The following is a 16,463-nucleotide window of genomic DNA, read 5'->3' as shown; positions in this document are numbered from 1 at the left end:
CATAAAGTACCTCATCTGCCTTGGAATAACAGTTGCAAATCTATTTGAGGTTGGAGTAATTAAATGGTAAATCTTCTAGGTAATGCACGGATTCAGCTTGCCTTCCTGTGAGAATGACTCATCAGTCGGCCATAGCTCTCTGTCAGGACACAAGGAGAGAGAGAGAGACCGAAAGTAGGGCTGATGGTTTAACAACATCTCTATCCCATCACAGCTATCGCTCCTCGCACACACTCATTCTCCAGACTCTGATTCACATGTAATCAAAACAGCTTCAGGCGCTGAAGGGGGTCACCTAGGGTACTGGGAATTTTTTTTATTTTTATTATTATTATTAGAAGTGTTATCACCACTCCTGCCTGCCAGTGTGTTGTGTTGTAAGTGAAACTCATGGCCATCTGTTGTGGCCTGGTGCCAGGCTGGCCCTGTGCTCCTACATAGAGCCAGTTTACTTTGCCACTCAAACTGTGATTTCAGTGACAAACCAGGTGTAGCACAAAAACACTAATCAGTGTGGTAAAATAAGTAGTACACAATGATTCAAGGACATTTTAACTAGTTTCAGAAAAGATTGTGACAGTGTGTGATTTAACAGAAGAGGGGGGGGGGGGGGGGGCTGCTATTTGTGTGTGGTCTCCCTTCCACTTAGTAGACACTGGCACACGCTCAAGATAAAAATAGGGGCTTGCAGGAGCCCTTCACAAGTTGCATTAATCCTCCCTTTTTTTTCTTTCCCAACATTCCCACATTCCCAGAGAGACCCTGGGGTGGAATCATAGCACGCCTGTCTGTGCCAAATGGGACCAAAGCAAAACAGTGTTATCAATCCATAAGGAAAGGCAGGGTGAGTGCAGAATTTATAAAACAGTCTCCAATTCAATAGTTCTGTGAACAGGCAGTGGAAATGAAAGATAAGTGACATATTTTCTGTTTCCCAGTTGATAAGAGTCCATGAAATTCCTTTCAATTTCAATGCTTGTGCTGGTTCAGCCAATAAACTGCCTGCTAAGCTTTTCTGATTGAGTTATCATTGTGATACACTGAGTTTATTTATGCTAGAATCCTGGTTATAAGGTCTTTACAGGCTGAGTTTGAGAGGGGATTACAGCCTACAAAATGACTGGAAGGTTGAATCGACACCTGCTCAGACAGTTATTTGATAAAAGTTGAATGTTAGGAAAGGATTTATACATTTGTCGTGTATCTACCATAGCAGTGACCTTCACTGGTAGACTAATGAGCCCTGTCACATCACACAAACTGTTCTGAAACAGCTAAAGAAACACAAGAAGAAACTCACGGTTTTGACCTGGCATTCAAACTCTATACATCACATCATTTTTACCTTCAACAGAGAAGAGTGGACTAAGAATGCTAAGTTCAAATAGTGCTATGCGTAAAGACTGTACAAATCCTAGCAGGACGCTTAAGTTCACCAATGACTTCCTTTCAAATGGCACGTCAAAAATGATGTCACAACTGCTGGAGCGTGGTGGCTTTGGTATAATTTTGGCTGCTTCAGCCCGGCTGGTATGTCATCACTCAGCATGAGTAATGCTTCTCCATCTAAGTCCATTAGCGCGCCCAAGTCACTCACTGCACCATTACTAACTGTTAACCTTTTCTGCCTCTAAAGTAGAGCAAGGTCATTAGATTGCATGGCCATTTCCGCCTTTTAGATCAAGCAGACGTTCAGATATCATCAAGGAAATCAAAACTATGGAGGTGGCAAATGTTTCCATTTGTGTTAAGCAAGTAAAACTATCCAGACAAGCAAGGAACTGTTCAGACAAGCAGAGGAAAGATAAAGGATTTGCATGGAAATCTCTGTAGCTGAAATAGCAAACACAACAAACCTTGCCAACTATAAACACAACCTCATTTCTCTGGTAGTTTATTGCCAGTCATCAATTTTTTCTGGTCTAACCATGGAACTAAAACTGTATTACTGCAATGAGAAAAATCAATATAATCAACACTTCTTATGAGACAGATGGACGCTGTGAACTGGCAAAAAAAATGTACCTTATAGATCAAATGTTTCTCTTTGCTGTATTTGGTTTTAGGTTTAACCAATCTTTTCTAATTTTCCTCGGATGCAAAATAAACTGTGAAGTTGCTGTTGTAAAAGACGGTCTGTCTGTAGCTACACTTGAATCCTTTCACTTTTATCTGTGTTGGACAAACAAAACAACTTATCAGGCAGTCCACTCAAACAGTTGTGGCCAAATATTTGGTTCCAGATAAGAGCCCTGTGATTGTGGGTTGTGGAAGGGTTTACATATCATCTTATCTTTTCTCTCTGCTAATAACAAATAAAGGTACAGAAGTAAAAGACACATTTGAAGTTTTAAAAGTTCAGTTTTGTATAAGAATAATCCTTTCAACCTGTCCCAGAATAAGGAAATAACAACAGAATTTGCAGAGTCATAGTCAAGCCAATCCATCTCTACCTCTAAAGACTGAATATTTCGGTTCACCCCTTATCAAAGAGATGTATGAACATCAGAGGAAAATCAATTTTGAGAGGTGGATTAAAAGGTGGACAGCAAAGTAGCAGTCAGTCAAACACATATTCTGCACCGCTAATAATTCTTTTTGTTATCTACTCTCTGCAGCCAGGCTGGCTTTCTTTCACGAGGAGGCCTGACACAGGTTCCTCTGGAGTCAGCTCTTTGAGTTTGACACTTTAGTAAAATTATATGACTGTGTGGAGACTGCTTATGTCACATACACTCTATATTTCACTGACTTCAAAAGGTATTTAAAAAAAAAGAAACTAAAACTCAAGACTGGAACCCCATGGACCTTAGCTTCCCATCACAAGACTGGAAATGGACATGCACCTTATGATTGGTCAGTAATCCGATTCCTCATTTCGATCATTCTTAGAAATCTGCGTAGACTTAATTCATTCCAAAGTCTCCTCTCTTTTTGCAAGAATCTCAGTAAAGTTGTTCAACATTCATTAGCTTAAACTCAAACACAATCTGTTCAACTCGCCGATTTAGAGTGCAAGTCATCAAAGGATAAATGTTACTAAACTTAAGTCATCAGTCAATTAAAGATAAGCTACAGGAATGATTGAGTATGCCATCTTAGAAAGAAAAACTGAATCACTCAAAATAAAAAAAACAAAAACTGGAATTAGTGCATGTCTAATGGAAATCTTGGGGCTGAAAGTATTTATTATTTCCACTGTATGCAGTTCCACTGTTAGGCTGACAACAATCAGCTTACTACAGAAAAATACATCATCACAACATCAGTTAAGTGTATTTCTGGCGTTCATTCTGTCTACATCAACATCTTTGAAAACTGGTTACCCAACATGTACTGCCCCTTAGGAGTACATGCAGTTACTATCACCAAACTATTCCTGGATATCTGTATTTGCATGTCACAGGTGATAAGAACACTTCTAAATTTCAGAGCCTTTAAAGAGCCAGCAGCTAAAGTAATCAAAATTCCAAGAAAAATAGAAGCCCTATTTTGATAACGGTGCTTGCGCAGGATGACTCTAGCTGGGTTTTCAGCTTCTTCACGTTTTTCCAATGCACATTCGTATCAGTTGAAATGACAAACACCCGTAGCTCTTCAATGCTTTCTAATTTGGACAGTTTTTTTTCCAGTGACCAAAAAAAAGAAGAAGATCTAAACATATACAGGACCATCAAAAGGTTTATTGTGCAAATATGGACATGCTTCTTTACACAAATGAATGTGCAAATGTGCATGGTGCTGAAAGGGAGGCAAACAAAACCTCTGAATTTAACTATATGCTGCCTAAACAAAAACACACTTTTGTAATTCATCCTGTAATCCCTTGGTCAGCATTCTAGTTGATGTTTTGCCAGTTCCATGCCCTCGGATCACTGCACAGCAATTGTCAGTGGCACAAAGCAGAGGGAAGTGGTAGATGGAGGATGAGTGATGTAACAGAGTGCTCAATGAAAAAAACAGTCTATGGTGGATATGTGCTGGGGGGCTTCCAGATAAGGGGGGGGGGGGGGGGGGGGGGGATGCTTTTAGTGGGTTTAACGTATTATTTTACGTATTCTCTGCTGAGATGTAAATGCAGTTGCATTCATTCTAATAAAGCACCGCTGAGCATAATGCAGTGCATGAAATTCTTAAGAAGGCTGCATATGGTACCAGCTTATACATGGGGGACTGACAAAAAGCAAAATTCTCTGCAGTCCATGTCCCTGAAGAGAAAAGCTACAGCACTGCGTTCCTCAACAACACTATTATTTTTTCACATCTGGTTGCATAACTTAACCCAAATAAAAGTTACGCTAGTATAAAAGCTACTTCTACTTAATATTTCATTCACTTACAGCAAAAAACAAGGAAAAGTCTATTCATCAGAGGGTTCACTTATGGAACTCCTGAGTTTGTCTGGGCCACAAACCAATTATGTTCTCTGTCTTTTTAATATTTTATTCATCATCTTTCAATCAAACTGCAACGAAAGTGAAAAGGCACAAAACAAAGCCCTGCATTCGCTGATCTAAACTCCAACACACACAGTTCTGTTTCACATTTGTTAAAGTTTAGACAAATATGACAAAGCAATAGAGGCTGCAAAGCAGTGGCAAACGTAAGTGTGATACGACATTTGAAAGTTGCTAGAGTATTTTTTAAATACAAATATAAATTATGATTGATGAGGACTAATACATGAGACCAAATATATTAGTTTAAACAAGTTCAAAAAGTAGAATGTGCCATGAGAGCTTAGCCTGCACTTAGGCTTGCATGCAAAAGCTATTTTAGCCCCCAAATATCTAGTTGTTTGTGCCAGATGGCCATATGCTGGTTGGGCTTTAATTCCCTGAATGAAATCTTCTGATGGTCACAGTGACAGAGCAGGAAAAGGCTTTGACCAGACAAAGGGAACAAGAGAAGCAATTAATCTGGTAAAACCTGATTTCTGTAGTATTTGTGTGAGGAAAAACACACATGGCCATAACAATATAAAATTGGAAGCAAACATATCTTTGATAAGACTGTCTCTTCGTAGAGTGGTGTGTATGGTGCCAAAGAGGTTTTAAAGCTGCAGTCATAGACTTTGGGGGACCGTGCTGTCTGTCCATTTTTATACCAGCACATTGTTGAATGTCAAAAGGCCAGAACTGAGTCAGACATTACAGAGATGGCAGCTTATCCCTTAACAGAGGGGTGTACTACAAAGCGAGATTAATGACTTAGTGAGCTATGTCAAGATTAAAGTCAAGAGTTTTCTGTGTCACAAAAGCAGCTCTCTTTACCTGGCTAAGTTATGCAGAACATATATCTTTTTTTATCCACAACATGTTATAAGTGAATTATAGATTTTTTTCCTGCTGGATGGATGGATGCCCTTTCTAAAACCACTGCGAGAAGTGCAAACTGTTTTTGTTGCACTGTCACAGGAATATGCATGTATACAAATGGTGATGCAGACAATGTATTGATCAAATTACACTTGACTCTAATCGGCTGCTAAGTATCTTTTACACCCCTGGAACTACTACTAGAACGTAGAGCACACACCATGAATACTGCCTCATTAACACTAATTTTAATTTGATCTGCCAACCAACTGAAGTGCTTCCCACATCTTTTATTAGGCGCTGCGACAGTAATATATAATATTTAAATGTATCCAGTTTAACGCTTCAGACTTCTAATGTGCAGCTGTCACTGTAGAAATAAAGAACAGCACCAAGAGTCCACTCAGCCATAATATAATTAACTTGAATTTAAATGTTTATTTTACCACCCGGTGTCATAAATCCCAAGATAAACACTTTTCTGCAGAATTAATCTCATCTTATTTATAACAGTGTTGCGTTATATTATGTTAAAGATCCTGATAGAATTTTAATCACACGTTTATCATCATCACCATCATCTGCTCAACTGAACATCCCTGATTGGAGCTTGGTGCACTCACAGGGATCGTTTTTCATGTAAGAAGACTCATATAATCTGTGAAACTCCTTTTTTGTGAGTGTGCAAAGGCCCTAAGCAGAAAGCCTGGCTAAACAGAAAAGTTGACAACTGTTATCTCCAACTGAGAATTTAGGCTTTGTCAAGCCAGCTAACACAAAGTAATTCTGGCTGTCTTGACCTTCAGAGTATACCCCTCTGAGGTTACTTCACTAAGTCAGAATCCTTACAATGCAATCAAATGCTCAAATCTTTTCAATATCAAATACTTGAGCTTGCAGAGAACAAGTCAACTCCTGTTGTGATTAAATCCACTGCCCAGTTTTTATGGTAGTAAAACATATAACAGCCATAAGTCTGAAAACTAAAACAACTCAATCTTTCTATGAACTGTTCATTAATGTATTTCGGAAACTGTTAACATAACATGAAGCCAACGTTCAACTCTGAAGCAAGGTCCGCTCAGTTGTGATGCATACTCCACTATAGGAAGTGCTGATAGCATTGCAACTGTTGATTCACAGGCACTGAGTCTATATGCACGATTTAAGGAATTTGCAAGAAATTCGCTAAAGGACACAAATCAACTTTTCTGCATTTAATTTTATAAATAAAAATAGCAAACCTAAACTTATCAGTAACATCAGCTGACTATGTTTATCAAGCTCCAAGTGAAACATCAAAGACTTGTCGAACAGGGTGCTGTCTTTGGTTTCTCTCTTCTCCGGCTGCATGCTCCGTTTATTTCAATAAATCATATTTTGACAAACTATGGCTAAGTGCACAACTTCCTTGGATTTTTGGAGGAACACGGCCACTGGGAAAACCCCAAGAGACAGGAAATACGTCTTTAAAAAAATCTTACACAGATTCAAACCACAAACAGTGTACAGGTTATAATTAATACTGTGCAAAATAGAAATATTGCCATTTAGGAAGCATTCATATTCAATACATAGTTTAAGTCACTGCTGAATTGAACATTTACTTTCTAAAGCCAGTTGATGCATGACTTTCCATTGGTTTCATCAGTCAGGTATGAAAGCACCCTGGCAGATGTGATTAAAAAAAACAAAGGTAGGGGAGGGATTGGTCATAACACTCTGTAATTAGGTCTTTATGAAGTTCTTGGTCATGAGGCTATCCTGAGCAGTGGTACAATATGACTGCGGGATTAATTTTAGGTAATTTTACAAGTGAGTGGTACACTGCAGCTCAGTGCTAGATTTTATTTCAGTTTGGTGAGTTAGGCCTTCAGTTCTTTACCTCAAATACTCAGATGAAAAAAGATTTATGTCTGAGAAGTGTAAATCAGAGGTTTAAGCAGTATGTGCTTGTTGTGAGGACGTTCTGGTAAACTCCTCTGAAAATAATGGGTAGCAAGTTTATATTCCTGGCTGATATAAATATGGGTTAAAGGGAAAACCATCGTTAGAGGCAAGTCAAAAAATGCAAAGCTTGCTGTTAAGTGACAACAGGAAATGCATGCTTACATCTAACCTGGCCCTATATTTTACCACGCAGTAAACCAACTGAGAAAGCACTTTTCCCAGTTGTACTGGAAATCTACCAAATTACCAAACTGGTCCTTAACTGGGTTAACACAACCCAGTAACATGATTTGTGAGTCAGCAAGTAAGAATCCTTGAAACAAAAGCTTTCAGTTGCAGACACTCCCACTGGGATCGTTCAGGCTACTTTCTTATTCAACTCTCCAGCCTCTTTAATACTAATTAAAAATACAACTCCATGTTGCAGTCACACCTCAGTGATCTGACAGTAATTTTCAGGAGCTCAGTAAATAGTTGTCATCCTTTGTTGTGTTTCTGCAGTGGTAAACAGCTCTTTTGTCTCTGCCCTGAACACATATTGGTGAGGTCAGCAACCCGATGTTTGTAGAGGAAATGCAAGACATGACAAGACCAAACATGGCATGACTACAGGCAATATCAGATCCAAAGATACCAGATCATCATCATCACAAAAGAATATAACAAGGAAGATAGTATCTTGCTAGCATGCAGATGATACTGATGATAGATTATTTTAATAAAAGTGTTTATAAGTTCCTGTCTGCTGTATTCAGTAGCTTCCATGTGACTCTTCATTCACTACTCCAATAGATACGGGTGAATGGTAACTGCCACTGACAATGTTGTGGCTAAATTTTAAAATCCTATTAAAGGTGAATAGTATTCCTGCTAGAAATATTCTTTTGCAAGTGTTCTATTGGTTTGATCAAAAGCTTAGTAGCGAAGCCTTCTTCCACTCTTTCTGTCCAGCCTAGTGATCAGGAAAATTCAAGTTTTTGATTTTTTAAAGAAGAAACAAAATATTGAAAAAACTCAATGGAGGATTTAAATTAAAAAAAAGAAGGCAGGGCTAACATTAGGTCAGTTTCCTCTAAATCTGGGACTGTTATTTGTTGGCAGAGATAGTTTGATAATTTTAAAACACAATATTACTGGATATCATTTTATTCATTATATAAGTATCACTTTCTGATGCTAGAGTGGATCAGTGAATGTACACAAGGCTCCATAAGGTTTCTGTACCCCTCCAATTTGTCATGACTGCTACTATACTAACAAGGACACCAAGTGAGCATGTGCCCTCAAAGGCAAATAGAAAGTAGTATAAGGATGACAATGGATTCCTCGTGACTAAAGCAGTCCATGTGCACATCCACAAAGAAGTATAATGCAAATCTTATTGTATCGTCATACATACTAAGAAATGTTTGGAATGGCATTAAACAGCATGAATATATTAAAATGTACACAGCCTGTAGGAGACTGGATTTATAGCATGCTGAGCTTATATAAGCCTTTTTAAAAAAACAACAATGATTCATCTTTAAAAGCCATGATGAATGGGCTGCATTGTGAAAAGATGAAAGTGCAATGAAAGGGCTGGCAAGGGAAAGCCAGCCAGACCGCTGCGTTGACCCCGAGAGCTTTGACACATCCATTGCTCCACGTCAGAATAGACCCCAGCTGAGTTTTCATGATATTGTACAGTAAATCTGAAGTCCTTAGTCCTGTTTAATGCAGTCTGACAATCTACCACCTTTAATATGAATATGAATAAACAGAATCAATTTTCAAAGCTGTAAAACCTAGCCAGCAAAGATGTACATGGCTGCTCCTATCTCCAATGTAAGGACACGGCATTGAAACTGAGTGAACTTGATGATATCTTTCAGTTACATTTAAGCATTGCTGACATTTCATCTAAAGGATCAGTGCAGCTTTCCTATACATATTTAATACTGACATATGGTGCCTCTGCTGAGCATCAGACAGGATTAGGTCTGCCCTTTAATTCTTGCATCCACCACACCGAATCTGTCTGCTCTCATTAATGATCTGGGAATTTAGAAACACCCTCAGCTTCCTAAGAAAAGAAACAAGAAGAAATCGACTTTATTCAGGTTCTACAGATGATTCGCGTCTGTATTGAGCTCTATGGTAACTGAACCAGATATGGCAGTATGATAAATCAAGTGTAGAAAATATTGCCTGACGAAGCAAGGTTTGCCTGTTGTCATTGCTAATGATGCTAGAAGGACTTCAGCTGACAAAAACACCCTTCCAAACCTGCACTGACTCGTACCATTTTCTGCAAAGTAGACAAGACTTTCAAGAAAGAAAAATGATCAGGACACTGAACTGGGAATTGTGCAAACAACTATACAACGGTCAGCATCAGCAAATAGTTCACTTTCCCCCCTAAAGTGATTAAAAACCTGACACAACCCCACCCCCCATTTTATACATCCAAATGACTAATGGACTAACTGTATCCGTGCTCCAGCTTCTTCAGAGATTCTGCACACAGATCATGTTTTTCCTTTTTATCAGTTCAGCAGTAATTTTAACACCAGTGATAGCAAGGTGAGTAAAAATAGAGAGGTGAGGCCAATTAGGCTGACGCTGTTTGCTGCCAAGTAACAAGCACAGTCATTTTTCCATTACCACAGATAAGCATGTGAACGCAGTATGAAAAATGCCCATTTTTATACCGTGAATCGTTAATTAATGCAGTTTGTGAGATGAAGATGGGAGATGTTGGATCTATGTTAACGATCCATCTTTTTAACATTAATCTTAGACTATGTAATACAAAATTCTCATGTGCAATGCTTTGCGGCACCTAGATTTAAAACAGTAACATCCAATTTTTTGTCCTTAACCAAGTAAGTGTTCATATTTAATTTAATTTCACCTCAGTGCAGAGCTAACTTAATTCTTTGTTAAAATAAAGCTGCTTGAATTTAATGCACAGAAAAAGAGAAGGTGGCACAACTGCAGTGTGGGTCAACTGATCAAAGGCGCATGGACAGAAACTGGAATCCAGACAGTTCAGACTCCTTAATCTGTGATTAGACGAGCAAGCAAGCAGGGCATCCAACTCCATGTTATCGGAGATTTCTCACTCCAGGGACTGTTATGTCCTCATCCAGACAGAAAAGGCAAAGATGCTGATTCTTTTCTGGGGCTGTTAGCCAAAACAAGGAAAAAAAATCTTCTATTTATGAGACTCAGTAAGATGAAAGAAATGTTCTTTGAGTATGGCTGACAGTTAAGGTAAAGTGATTTGACGAAGGATAAATATAACTGCACTGCCAGTCTGTGTTTGTTTACAAGAGAAGACTCTGCTAGAAATGTAGTACAGGATTTCAGACTGCCATGATGACAAATCTTCATGTTTTAAAACGGTCTGTCATGTTTTCTCATTCATCAACATCATAAATGTTTTGTGTCTGAAATAATGGTGTCTGTGTTGCTGCTGGCATATACAGCTCAGGAAATGCCTCACTGGGAGAGGTGGGAAATAAACAGTGCAAGAACAAGAGAGAAAATATGAGTTGAGAGACGCTGTCCCCAGTGTGCTTATTTTGACAGGATCCTCCCTGTATCAGAGGACACTTTCCTCGCCTCGCTTGCTGGCTCAGGAAGCTGGATCTCTTCACTAGCAGAGACCCCAGTATCCGCCCACAGAAGAATCTGGCCTCGCTCCCATACTGAGGTCCACGCAGGGGGAAACAAACCTTTCTTCCCTTTGTGAGACATTCAACATGAGCATTCAGTGCATGCCTGATCACCATAAAGCTCAGGGCCAATTCAGCAAAACTTTTCAATAGAGTGGACAATCCACAGCTCAAATCCTGGCTCCGTTCCAGAGAGCAGGTTGTTAGTCAACAACGGAAGGGAGAAGGGTACTGAAACCAGACTGAAGGAGGCTGATTTCAGTTGCACCAGCAGCTCTCTAGTTGCCAGGAATGTGGAATGTTTCCCAAGGAAATTCCTCCTCCTCCAGGAAAGCAGGGAAGGAAACCAAGAGAATTTTGACACATATCAAGCAGTGGGAGTAAGCACGAAAAAGAGGGGCGTGAAGGTGCTGATTGGTCTTCTGTCAGCAAAGTGTGTGAACAGCATGGACAGCATGGAGCCAAGTTGAAATCTTATTTGAAGACATGATAAAACAAAAGGGAACTAGTTTAACTATTAATGTGACTAAAATATGAAACATGTCTTAAAAGAAAGCCACATTATGGATTCTTATTTCTCTAACAAGAAAAATAAAAACGTCACGATCCAGTTACATTTGCAATATTGTCACTTTCAGTATCTGCTTTAAAAATGGAGCTGTCATCCCTCTAAATGCACCTTTGTTCTGAGTTGTTTATATTTTGCATGGGCATCTTGCCAAGTATCATGCCATGAAGTCAAATGTTGCTTCTGTAACAGAGCATTAACAACATGCTCTTTGGGGATGATTCCTCAGCCTAAAAGCTTGCTTCATTTACATCATTCAAAATACCATATCAAATATGAACATTTAGCATCAGGTGTCAAACAACGATTGTAAACATGGTGCAAACAGATGTGGCGACTGTGTCACAATCCTGAAGGGCACTGGAGGCGGCTGATGTATATGATTCCAAAAGGAAGCAGAGGATTAAGCAGACAGTGTGTGTGCAGCATGAGATTACTAGCTCCTCTTTTCCTGTTATGAAATCAGATTACAGCAGCTCCCCTGCTAAGAGAAACAATACCCATGCCTTGAGATGAAACACTTATTGAGGAGGTGAAAGGGTGAATTTAGATCATATTATCTGACAGTCAGGCGTTCTTTGCTTGTACCCAGATTTAATGGTCTCAGCAAAGGGTTAATCACTGAATTTACAGAAAACTCAAAAATAAATCTAAGAGATTAAGGCCATGGATGATACTAGAAACTGCACGCTAACAGTTATGCATGAGGGATATTTTTACATATCCCTTATGCATCACAGCATAAAGGCATAAGGGATAAGTAAAAAATGTCTTGCTGATGGCTTCATCTCTGCTGACCCAGAACAAATATGACACAATAACGTTGCTCTACTTGAGCCCGGGTTTGTTTTCGTTTATCATCTATATCTGCCATACACAACACAAATCTGTTTGATACACTACAGATTGAGGCAGAAGATACAAACATCTGACCAGAGTCTGCAAAGTACACTCAATTACTATCAAGATAAGGCTCTGCCGCTCATGAGAGAGTAAAGCCATCTTGGGACTCACATGAATCACACAGACAGAAAGAAGGACGCACTACTCGGCAGAGATAAACATCAGACGGGAAGAGGAAGACGTTTTTTCGTAGCTTGCGAGCTAACTGAGATGTATTCACTTCTCTGAGTCCAGAGAAATGTAATAGAGGGATCTTTATACACAGAGGATTTAAAAAAGAAAATCAAGGGCACGCCAACATTTTCAGATCTACAAAACATTTTCCATTTAGCAACCCAAAGAGGATGATGTTTACTCTGAAAGCAGACAAATTGTCAGCTTGAAAGTAAGTTAGTTATAGCTTCATAATGCACCTAAAGCTTTGGACACAATGGAGGTTGGAGAGCTTTTATGGACACATTAGCACGCTGCTTGTTCGTGTGTAGAGATGATGTTGCAACAGATTTGAGCTAGGTGCCACTTTTCAAATAATGTCTGGGCTTGGTTTAGTCTCAGGTAGTATATTTTCAGCTCTTTTAGGGTTTTATCAGTGCAGATGTTTATGAAAAAGTCCTCTATTTTGAACTTGGCAAGAAGCCAATGCTCTCATCCTGCTGAAAATTCTTTATCAAAATAAGATAAACACAGGACCATATTTTGACCGTCGCATTAGTGACATTCCTGCAAATACCACATCATTACCTCAACAAATTCTTGCCTGTAGACAGCTCAGCTGGATTTTTGAACAGGCCACTAAACTTCTTTAGTTCTGCTGTGTAACCGCAGCTACACCTGTCTCTTTATTATTCTCGTATGCTTAAATAAAGGGGAAAGGATTGGTAAAAATAAAACCACTCTACCAAAACTGTTAGGGTCAAAACAGCTAAGAAAGCACATCATCCACCATGCAGAGCACTGACTAAATTATTTTTAAATCTACTCTAGTACAAAAATACCCCAGTTTTTTAAAAGCTTAGTTTTACATGCATAACTTTATATTCAGCACAATTTCCCAAAATATCAATGAGACACTTAAATGTGTCCAGTAAGCAGGTTACATGAAGATGAATAATGTGGGTATTATGTCCCTCAGCTGTCTTTGGTAAATCTGCAACATCAGCAAAGCAGTTGTCTATTCTTTTAAGAGGGGAAAACAGGTGAGACTTCTGCACTTCCCCCCTCCACTGCAATAATAATAAAAACAAGAAAAACAAGGGGGAAAATTATCAGCTTATAAGAAATAACCTGCAATATGAACAGCACGCTGTATTTCACTGGAGGGTGGCAGACTGGCAGGCATGGCAATGCTGGAATCAAAACAATGCTTCTCTAACTATTCCAACAAGCCTGTTAAGGATGGAGCTGTCACAACACTACGTCCAACAGGTAGGAGCCAGAATACTGTATGGTGCACTGCAATAAAACTCTATTTGCATTTGGATATACCCAGAATTTAACAAGCGCAAGATTCTAAAATATGAATTTTGTTTCATCCAGCTCCACAGTTAGAAACCATAAATCTGTGCTAATATAATAGCATATAAAAGCTAACAACATGTTTTCCATTCTGACAAAAACATCCTTTCCTGAGCATGGCTTTCAATGGAGCTGAAGGGCTTAGGATTATTTACCATGTTGTAATTATTACAAAACAACAGCTGTGCGTGATGTTTTGGAGTACCACAATAAAAAACACTCAGCTGGTAACAGCCCCGTGGCCTCATCTGAAACCGTGCCACTTAGCTGGACACCCACATTTGCTAAAGGCCAGTTGAAGAGCAAACAGCTGCACACAACATGGCCCAGCCCCTGAAAGAATGCCAAGGCAGAATCCCCAAAACAAGCCTTGGGTTGGGCTTCATACAGGACTTTTCACACTAGCTTACACTAGCAGAATAGCCTGTGAGCACTATACCTCAAAGCCACCGCATATAACAATAATTACAATAAGGCTTTTCAGGCTGAATAAATAATTGTGTCATGAATTAATATGCCTAATAAGTTCTTCTCCATACATATCAGATCTAACAAAGTATCCCATTCATCAACAAGAAAGCTGTGGGTCGAGTAACAGTGTACCTTCACTGTAAAACTCATTAATAATTCATTGTGATCCTCACCCATATTCATCTCGGATACAGTGCCTTGTACATCATCCACTTCAGAGAACAGTGTAATGACAGACGTAGGAAATCAATGTACATAGTATGGCATGTTGTATGAATGCACAACATGCTGTTTTCTGCAATCCAGTCTTAAAACTTAACAGATACAACTATCCAAAATAATCTCATGCATTAGTCACTGTGCAGCATTTGCTGTGGCCTGTCCAGGAACTAAATAAATAGTGAAATCACATTTTCAGAAACAGGAGTACAATGAAAAAGGGCAGGGAGCTGTATAATCTAAAAGCAGTGCTGTCACTTCAAAGACGATTCATTCTCATTCAAGCTGGCTTTAAATCGTTTGAACCATCACAGCCAAACAGAACAATATTCAACATTCACACAGGGATCTGAAAGATCAGGAATTTTCCCACATGCAATGATTCCGTTCGTACATACATGCTCATGCAGGCACTATAGAGACACAGGCACATATACACACATACGGCACATTGACTGTAGAGGAAACCCTCCCCTCCAAGCCCACTTCTATCCCAATGAGTGGAACAGATCTAGGTCAAAGCTGATTAATGTGCCCACAGCTCCCGAGAGGTTTCTGGTCAGGTGGCACCAATGCCTGCTCACTGCTGAAGAATACTAAGCAAAGTGTCGCAGATAACTGATAACGCAACAGGAAAACAATAACATTAGACAATCAAAAGTATTTAATTTCTTGTCATATCCGCTGTTTCGTCATTACTGTGAGTCGCTTTGTTTGTGATTGTTTATTGCTGTCTATAACGGGGTAGTCGACTCCGATCTATAGAGACGTAATCACAACACAACCCACAGCATAAGAACTTAAAAATTCTGGGAATTTCAAATCGCCAGGCAGCTGCAAAACTGCTCGTTTGGTCAGGCAGCTCATGACACATAGGGCTGCAAAAGGATAAAAAGGATGTCTGTTGCTTATGAGACGAACGGCATCCATGCCACTGTATTTATAGATAGTTATGCCGCTATTGGGTGGCAAGCATTCCTTATACCTAATCAACTACAGGCCTATCCGGACATTTATTATGTGCAAAGCTTCATCACCATAAAAAGAACATAAAGGAAACCTAGTAGAATCCGTCTAACAGATGAACTGGTTAGCTGAACTTTTGTTAGCCAGTTATAACGGTCGAAATACATTAAAAACACCGAGTGTTAATAAATTATTACAGGCTTGTTAATTCGTCTAAGCTATTAAGATACAAATGGAAATTTTAACATTGGTACTTTTGGCGCACTGCACCTTAACGTGGCAAAACAAATGTGCATTTAGCACAAAACATTATAGTAACTTCAAAACATTTGCTAGGTAGCTTTAGCATTAGCCACCTTGCTAGTTAGCTTGACAGTTAGCTCCCCAACAGTGTTTTGGAAATGTGAGGCAACTCGTCCGTCCTGCCTAACGTTCCACTCAGCGAGGGCGTTGTTAAAGCAAACGTTAGCCAAAGATTTATTCAACGTTATGGAGGCTTGCAAACATTGTGATTTGTGGTATTTTCACGCTAACATGCCAATGTTAACGTTACCTCGGGACGCAGCTTGGAGATGATCGGTCTATCTCCCAAGTCGCAAAAAGGTTCATGGGCACAGGCATGCTGCCGGAGCCCGAGCCTAGGACCACAGCCCCGGCCAACGCTCCGGTCGGGAGGCTCGTCGGCGCTGGTCCACCACCGCCACCGCTGCTCGGGTTCAGGAAAGCGGCACGGACGCCCCCTCTCTCTACAGCCGCCGCCATCATCACCACCACTGCTTGGGGAGCAGCCCTAGCTAAGTGTCGGACGAACGCGGGAGCCGCTGAACTCCGTTGCTACCTGCTCCTGCTCCTGCTCCTCCACACTGACTCCCAGCTGCTCCCCACTGACTG

At 39.8% G+C, this 16,463-nt stretch overlaps 1 protein-coding gene across 3 annotated transcripts in view; it reads right to left on the bottom strand.

Annotated features, from left to right (window-relative positions):
* LOC146561355 (phosphofurin acidic cluster sorting protein 2-like) overlaps positions 1–16,463 on the bottom strand; it is a 46,437-nt gene extending 29,974 nt beyond the window's left edge. For all 3 annotated transcript variants that reach the window (XM_085297374.1, XM_085297375.1, XM_085297376.1), the window contains exon 1: positions 16,126–16,463. In XM_085297374.1, coding sequence (XP_085153500.1) covers positions 16,126–16,337 — 212 coding nt within the window. In that variant the 5' untranslated portion in view covers positions 16,338–16,463. The remainder of the gene's footprint in view (positions 1–16,125) is intronic.

Source organism: Mchenga conophoros, linkage group LG13 (genome assembly GCF_057382185.1).
Source record: "Mchenga conophoros isolate Kocher_MC1m ecotype Shallow Benthic linkage group LG13, M_conophoros_male_GT1.1, whole genome shotgun sequence".
Taxonomy (NCBI): Eukaryota; Metazoa; Chordata; class Actinopteri; order Cichliformes; family Cichlidae; genus Mchenga; species Mchenga conophoros.
Note: the sequence above shows the minus strand (reverse complement) of the source record. Positions and strands in the feature narration are given on the sequence as shown.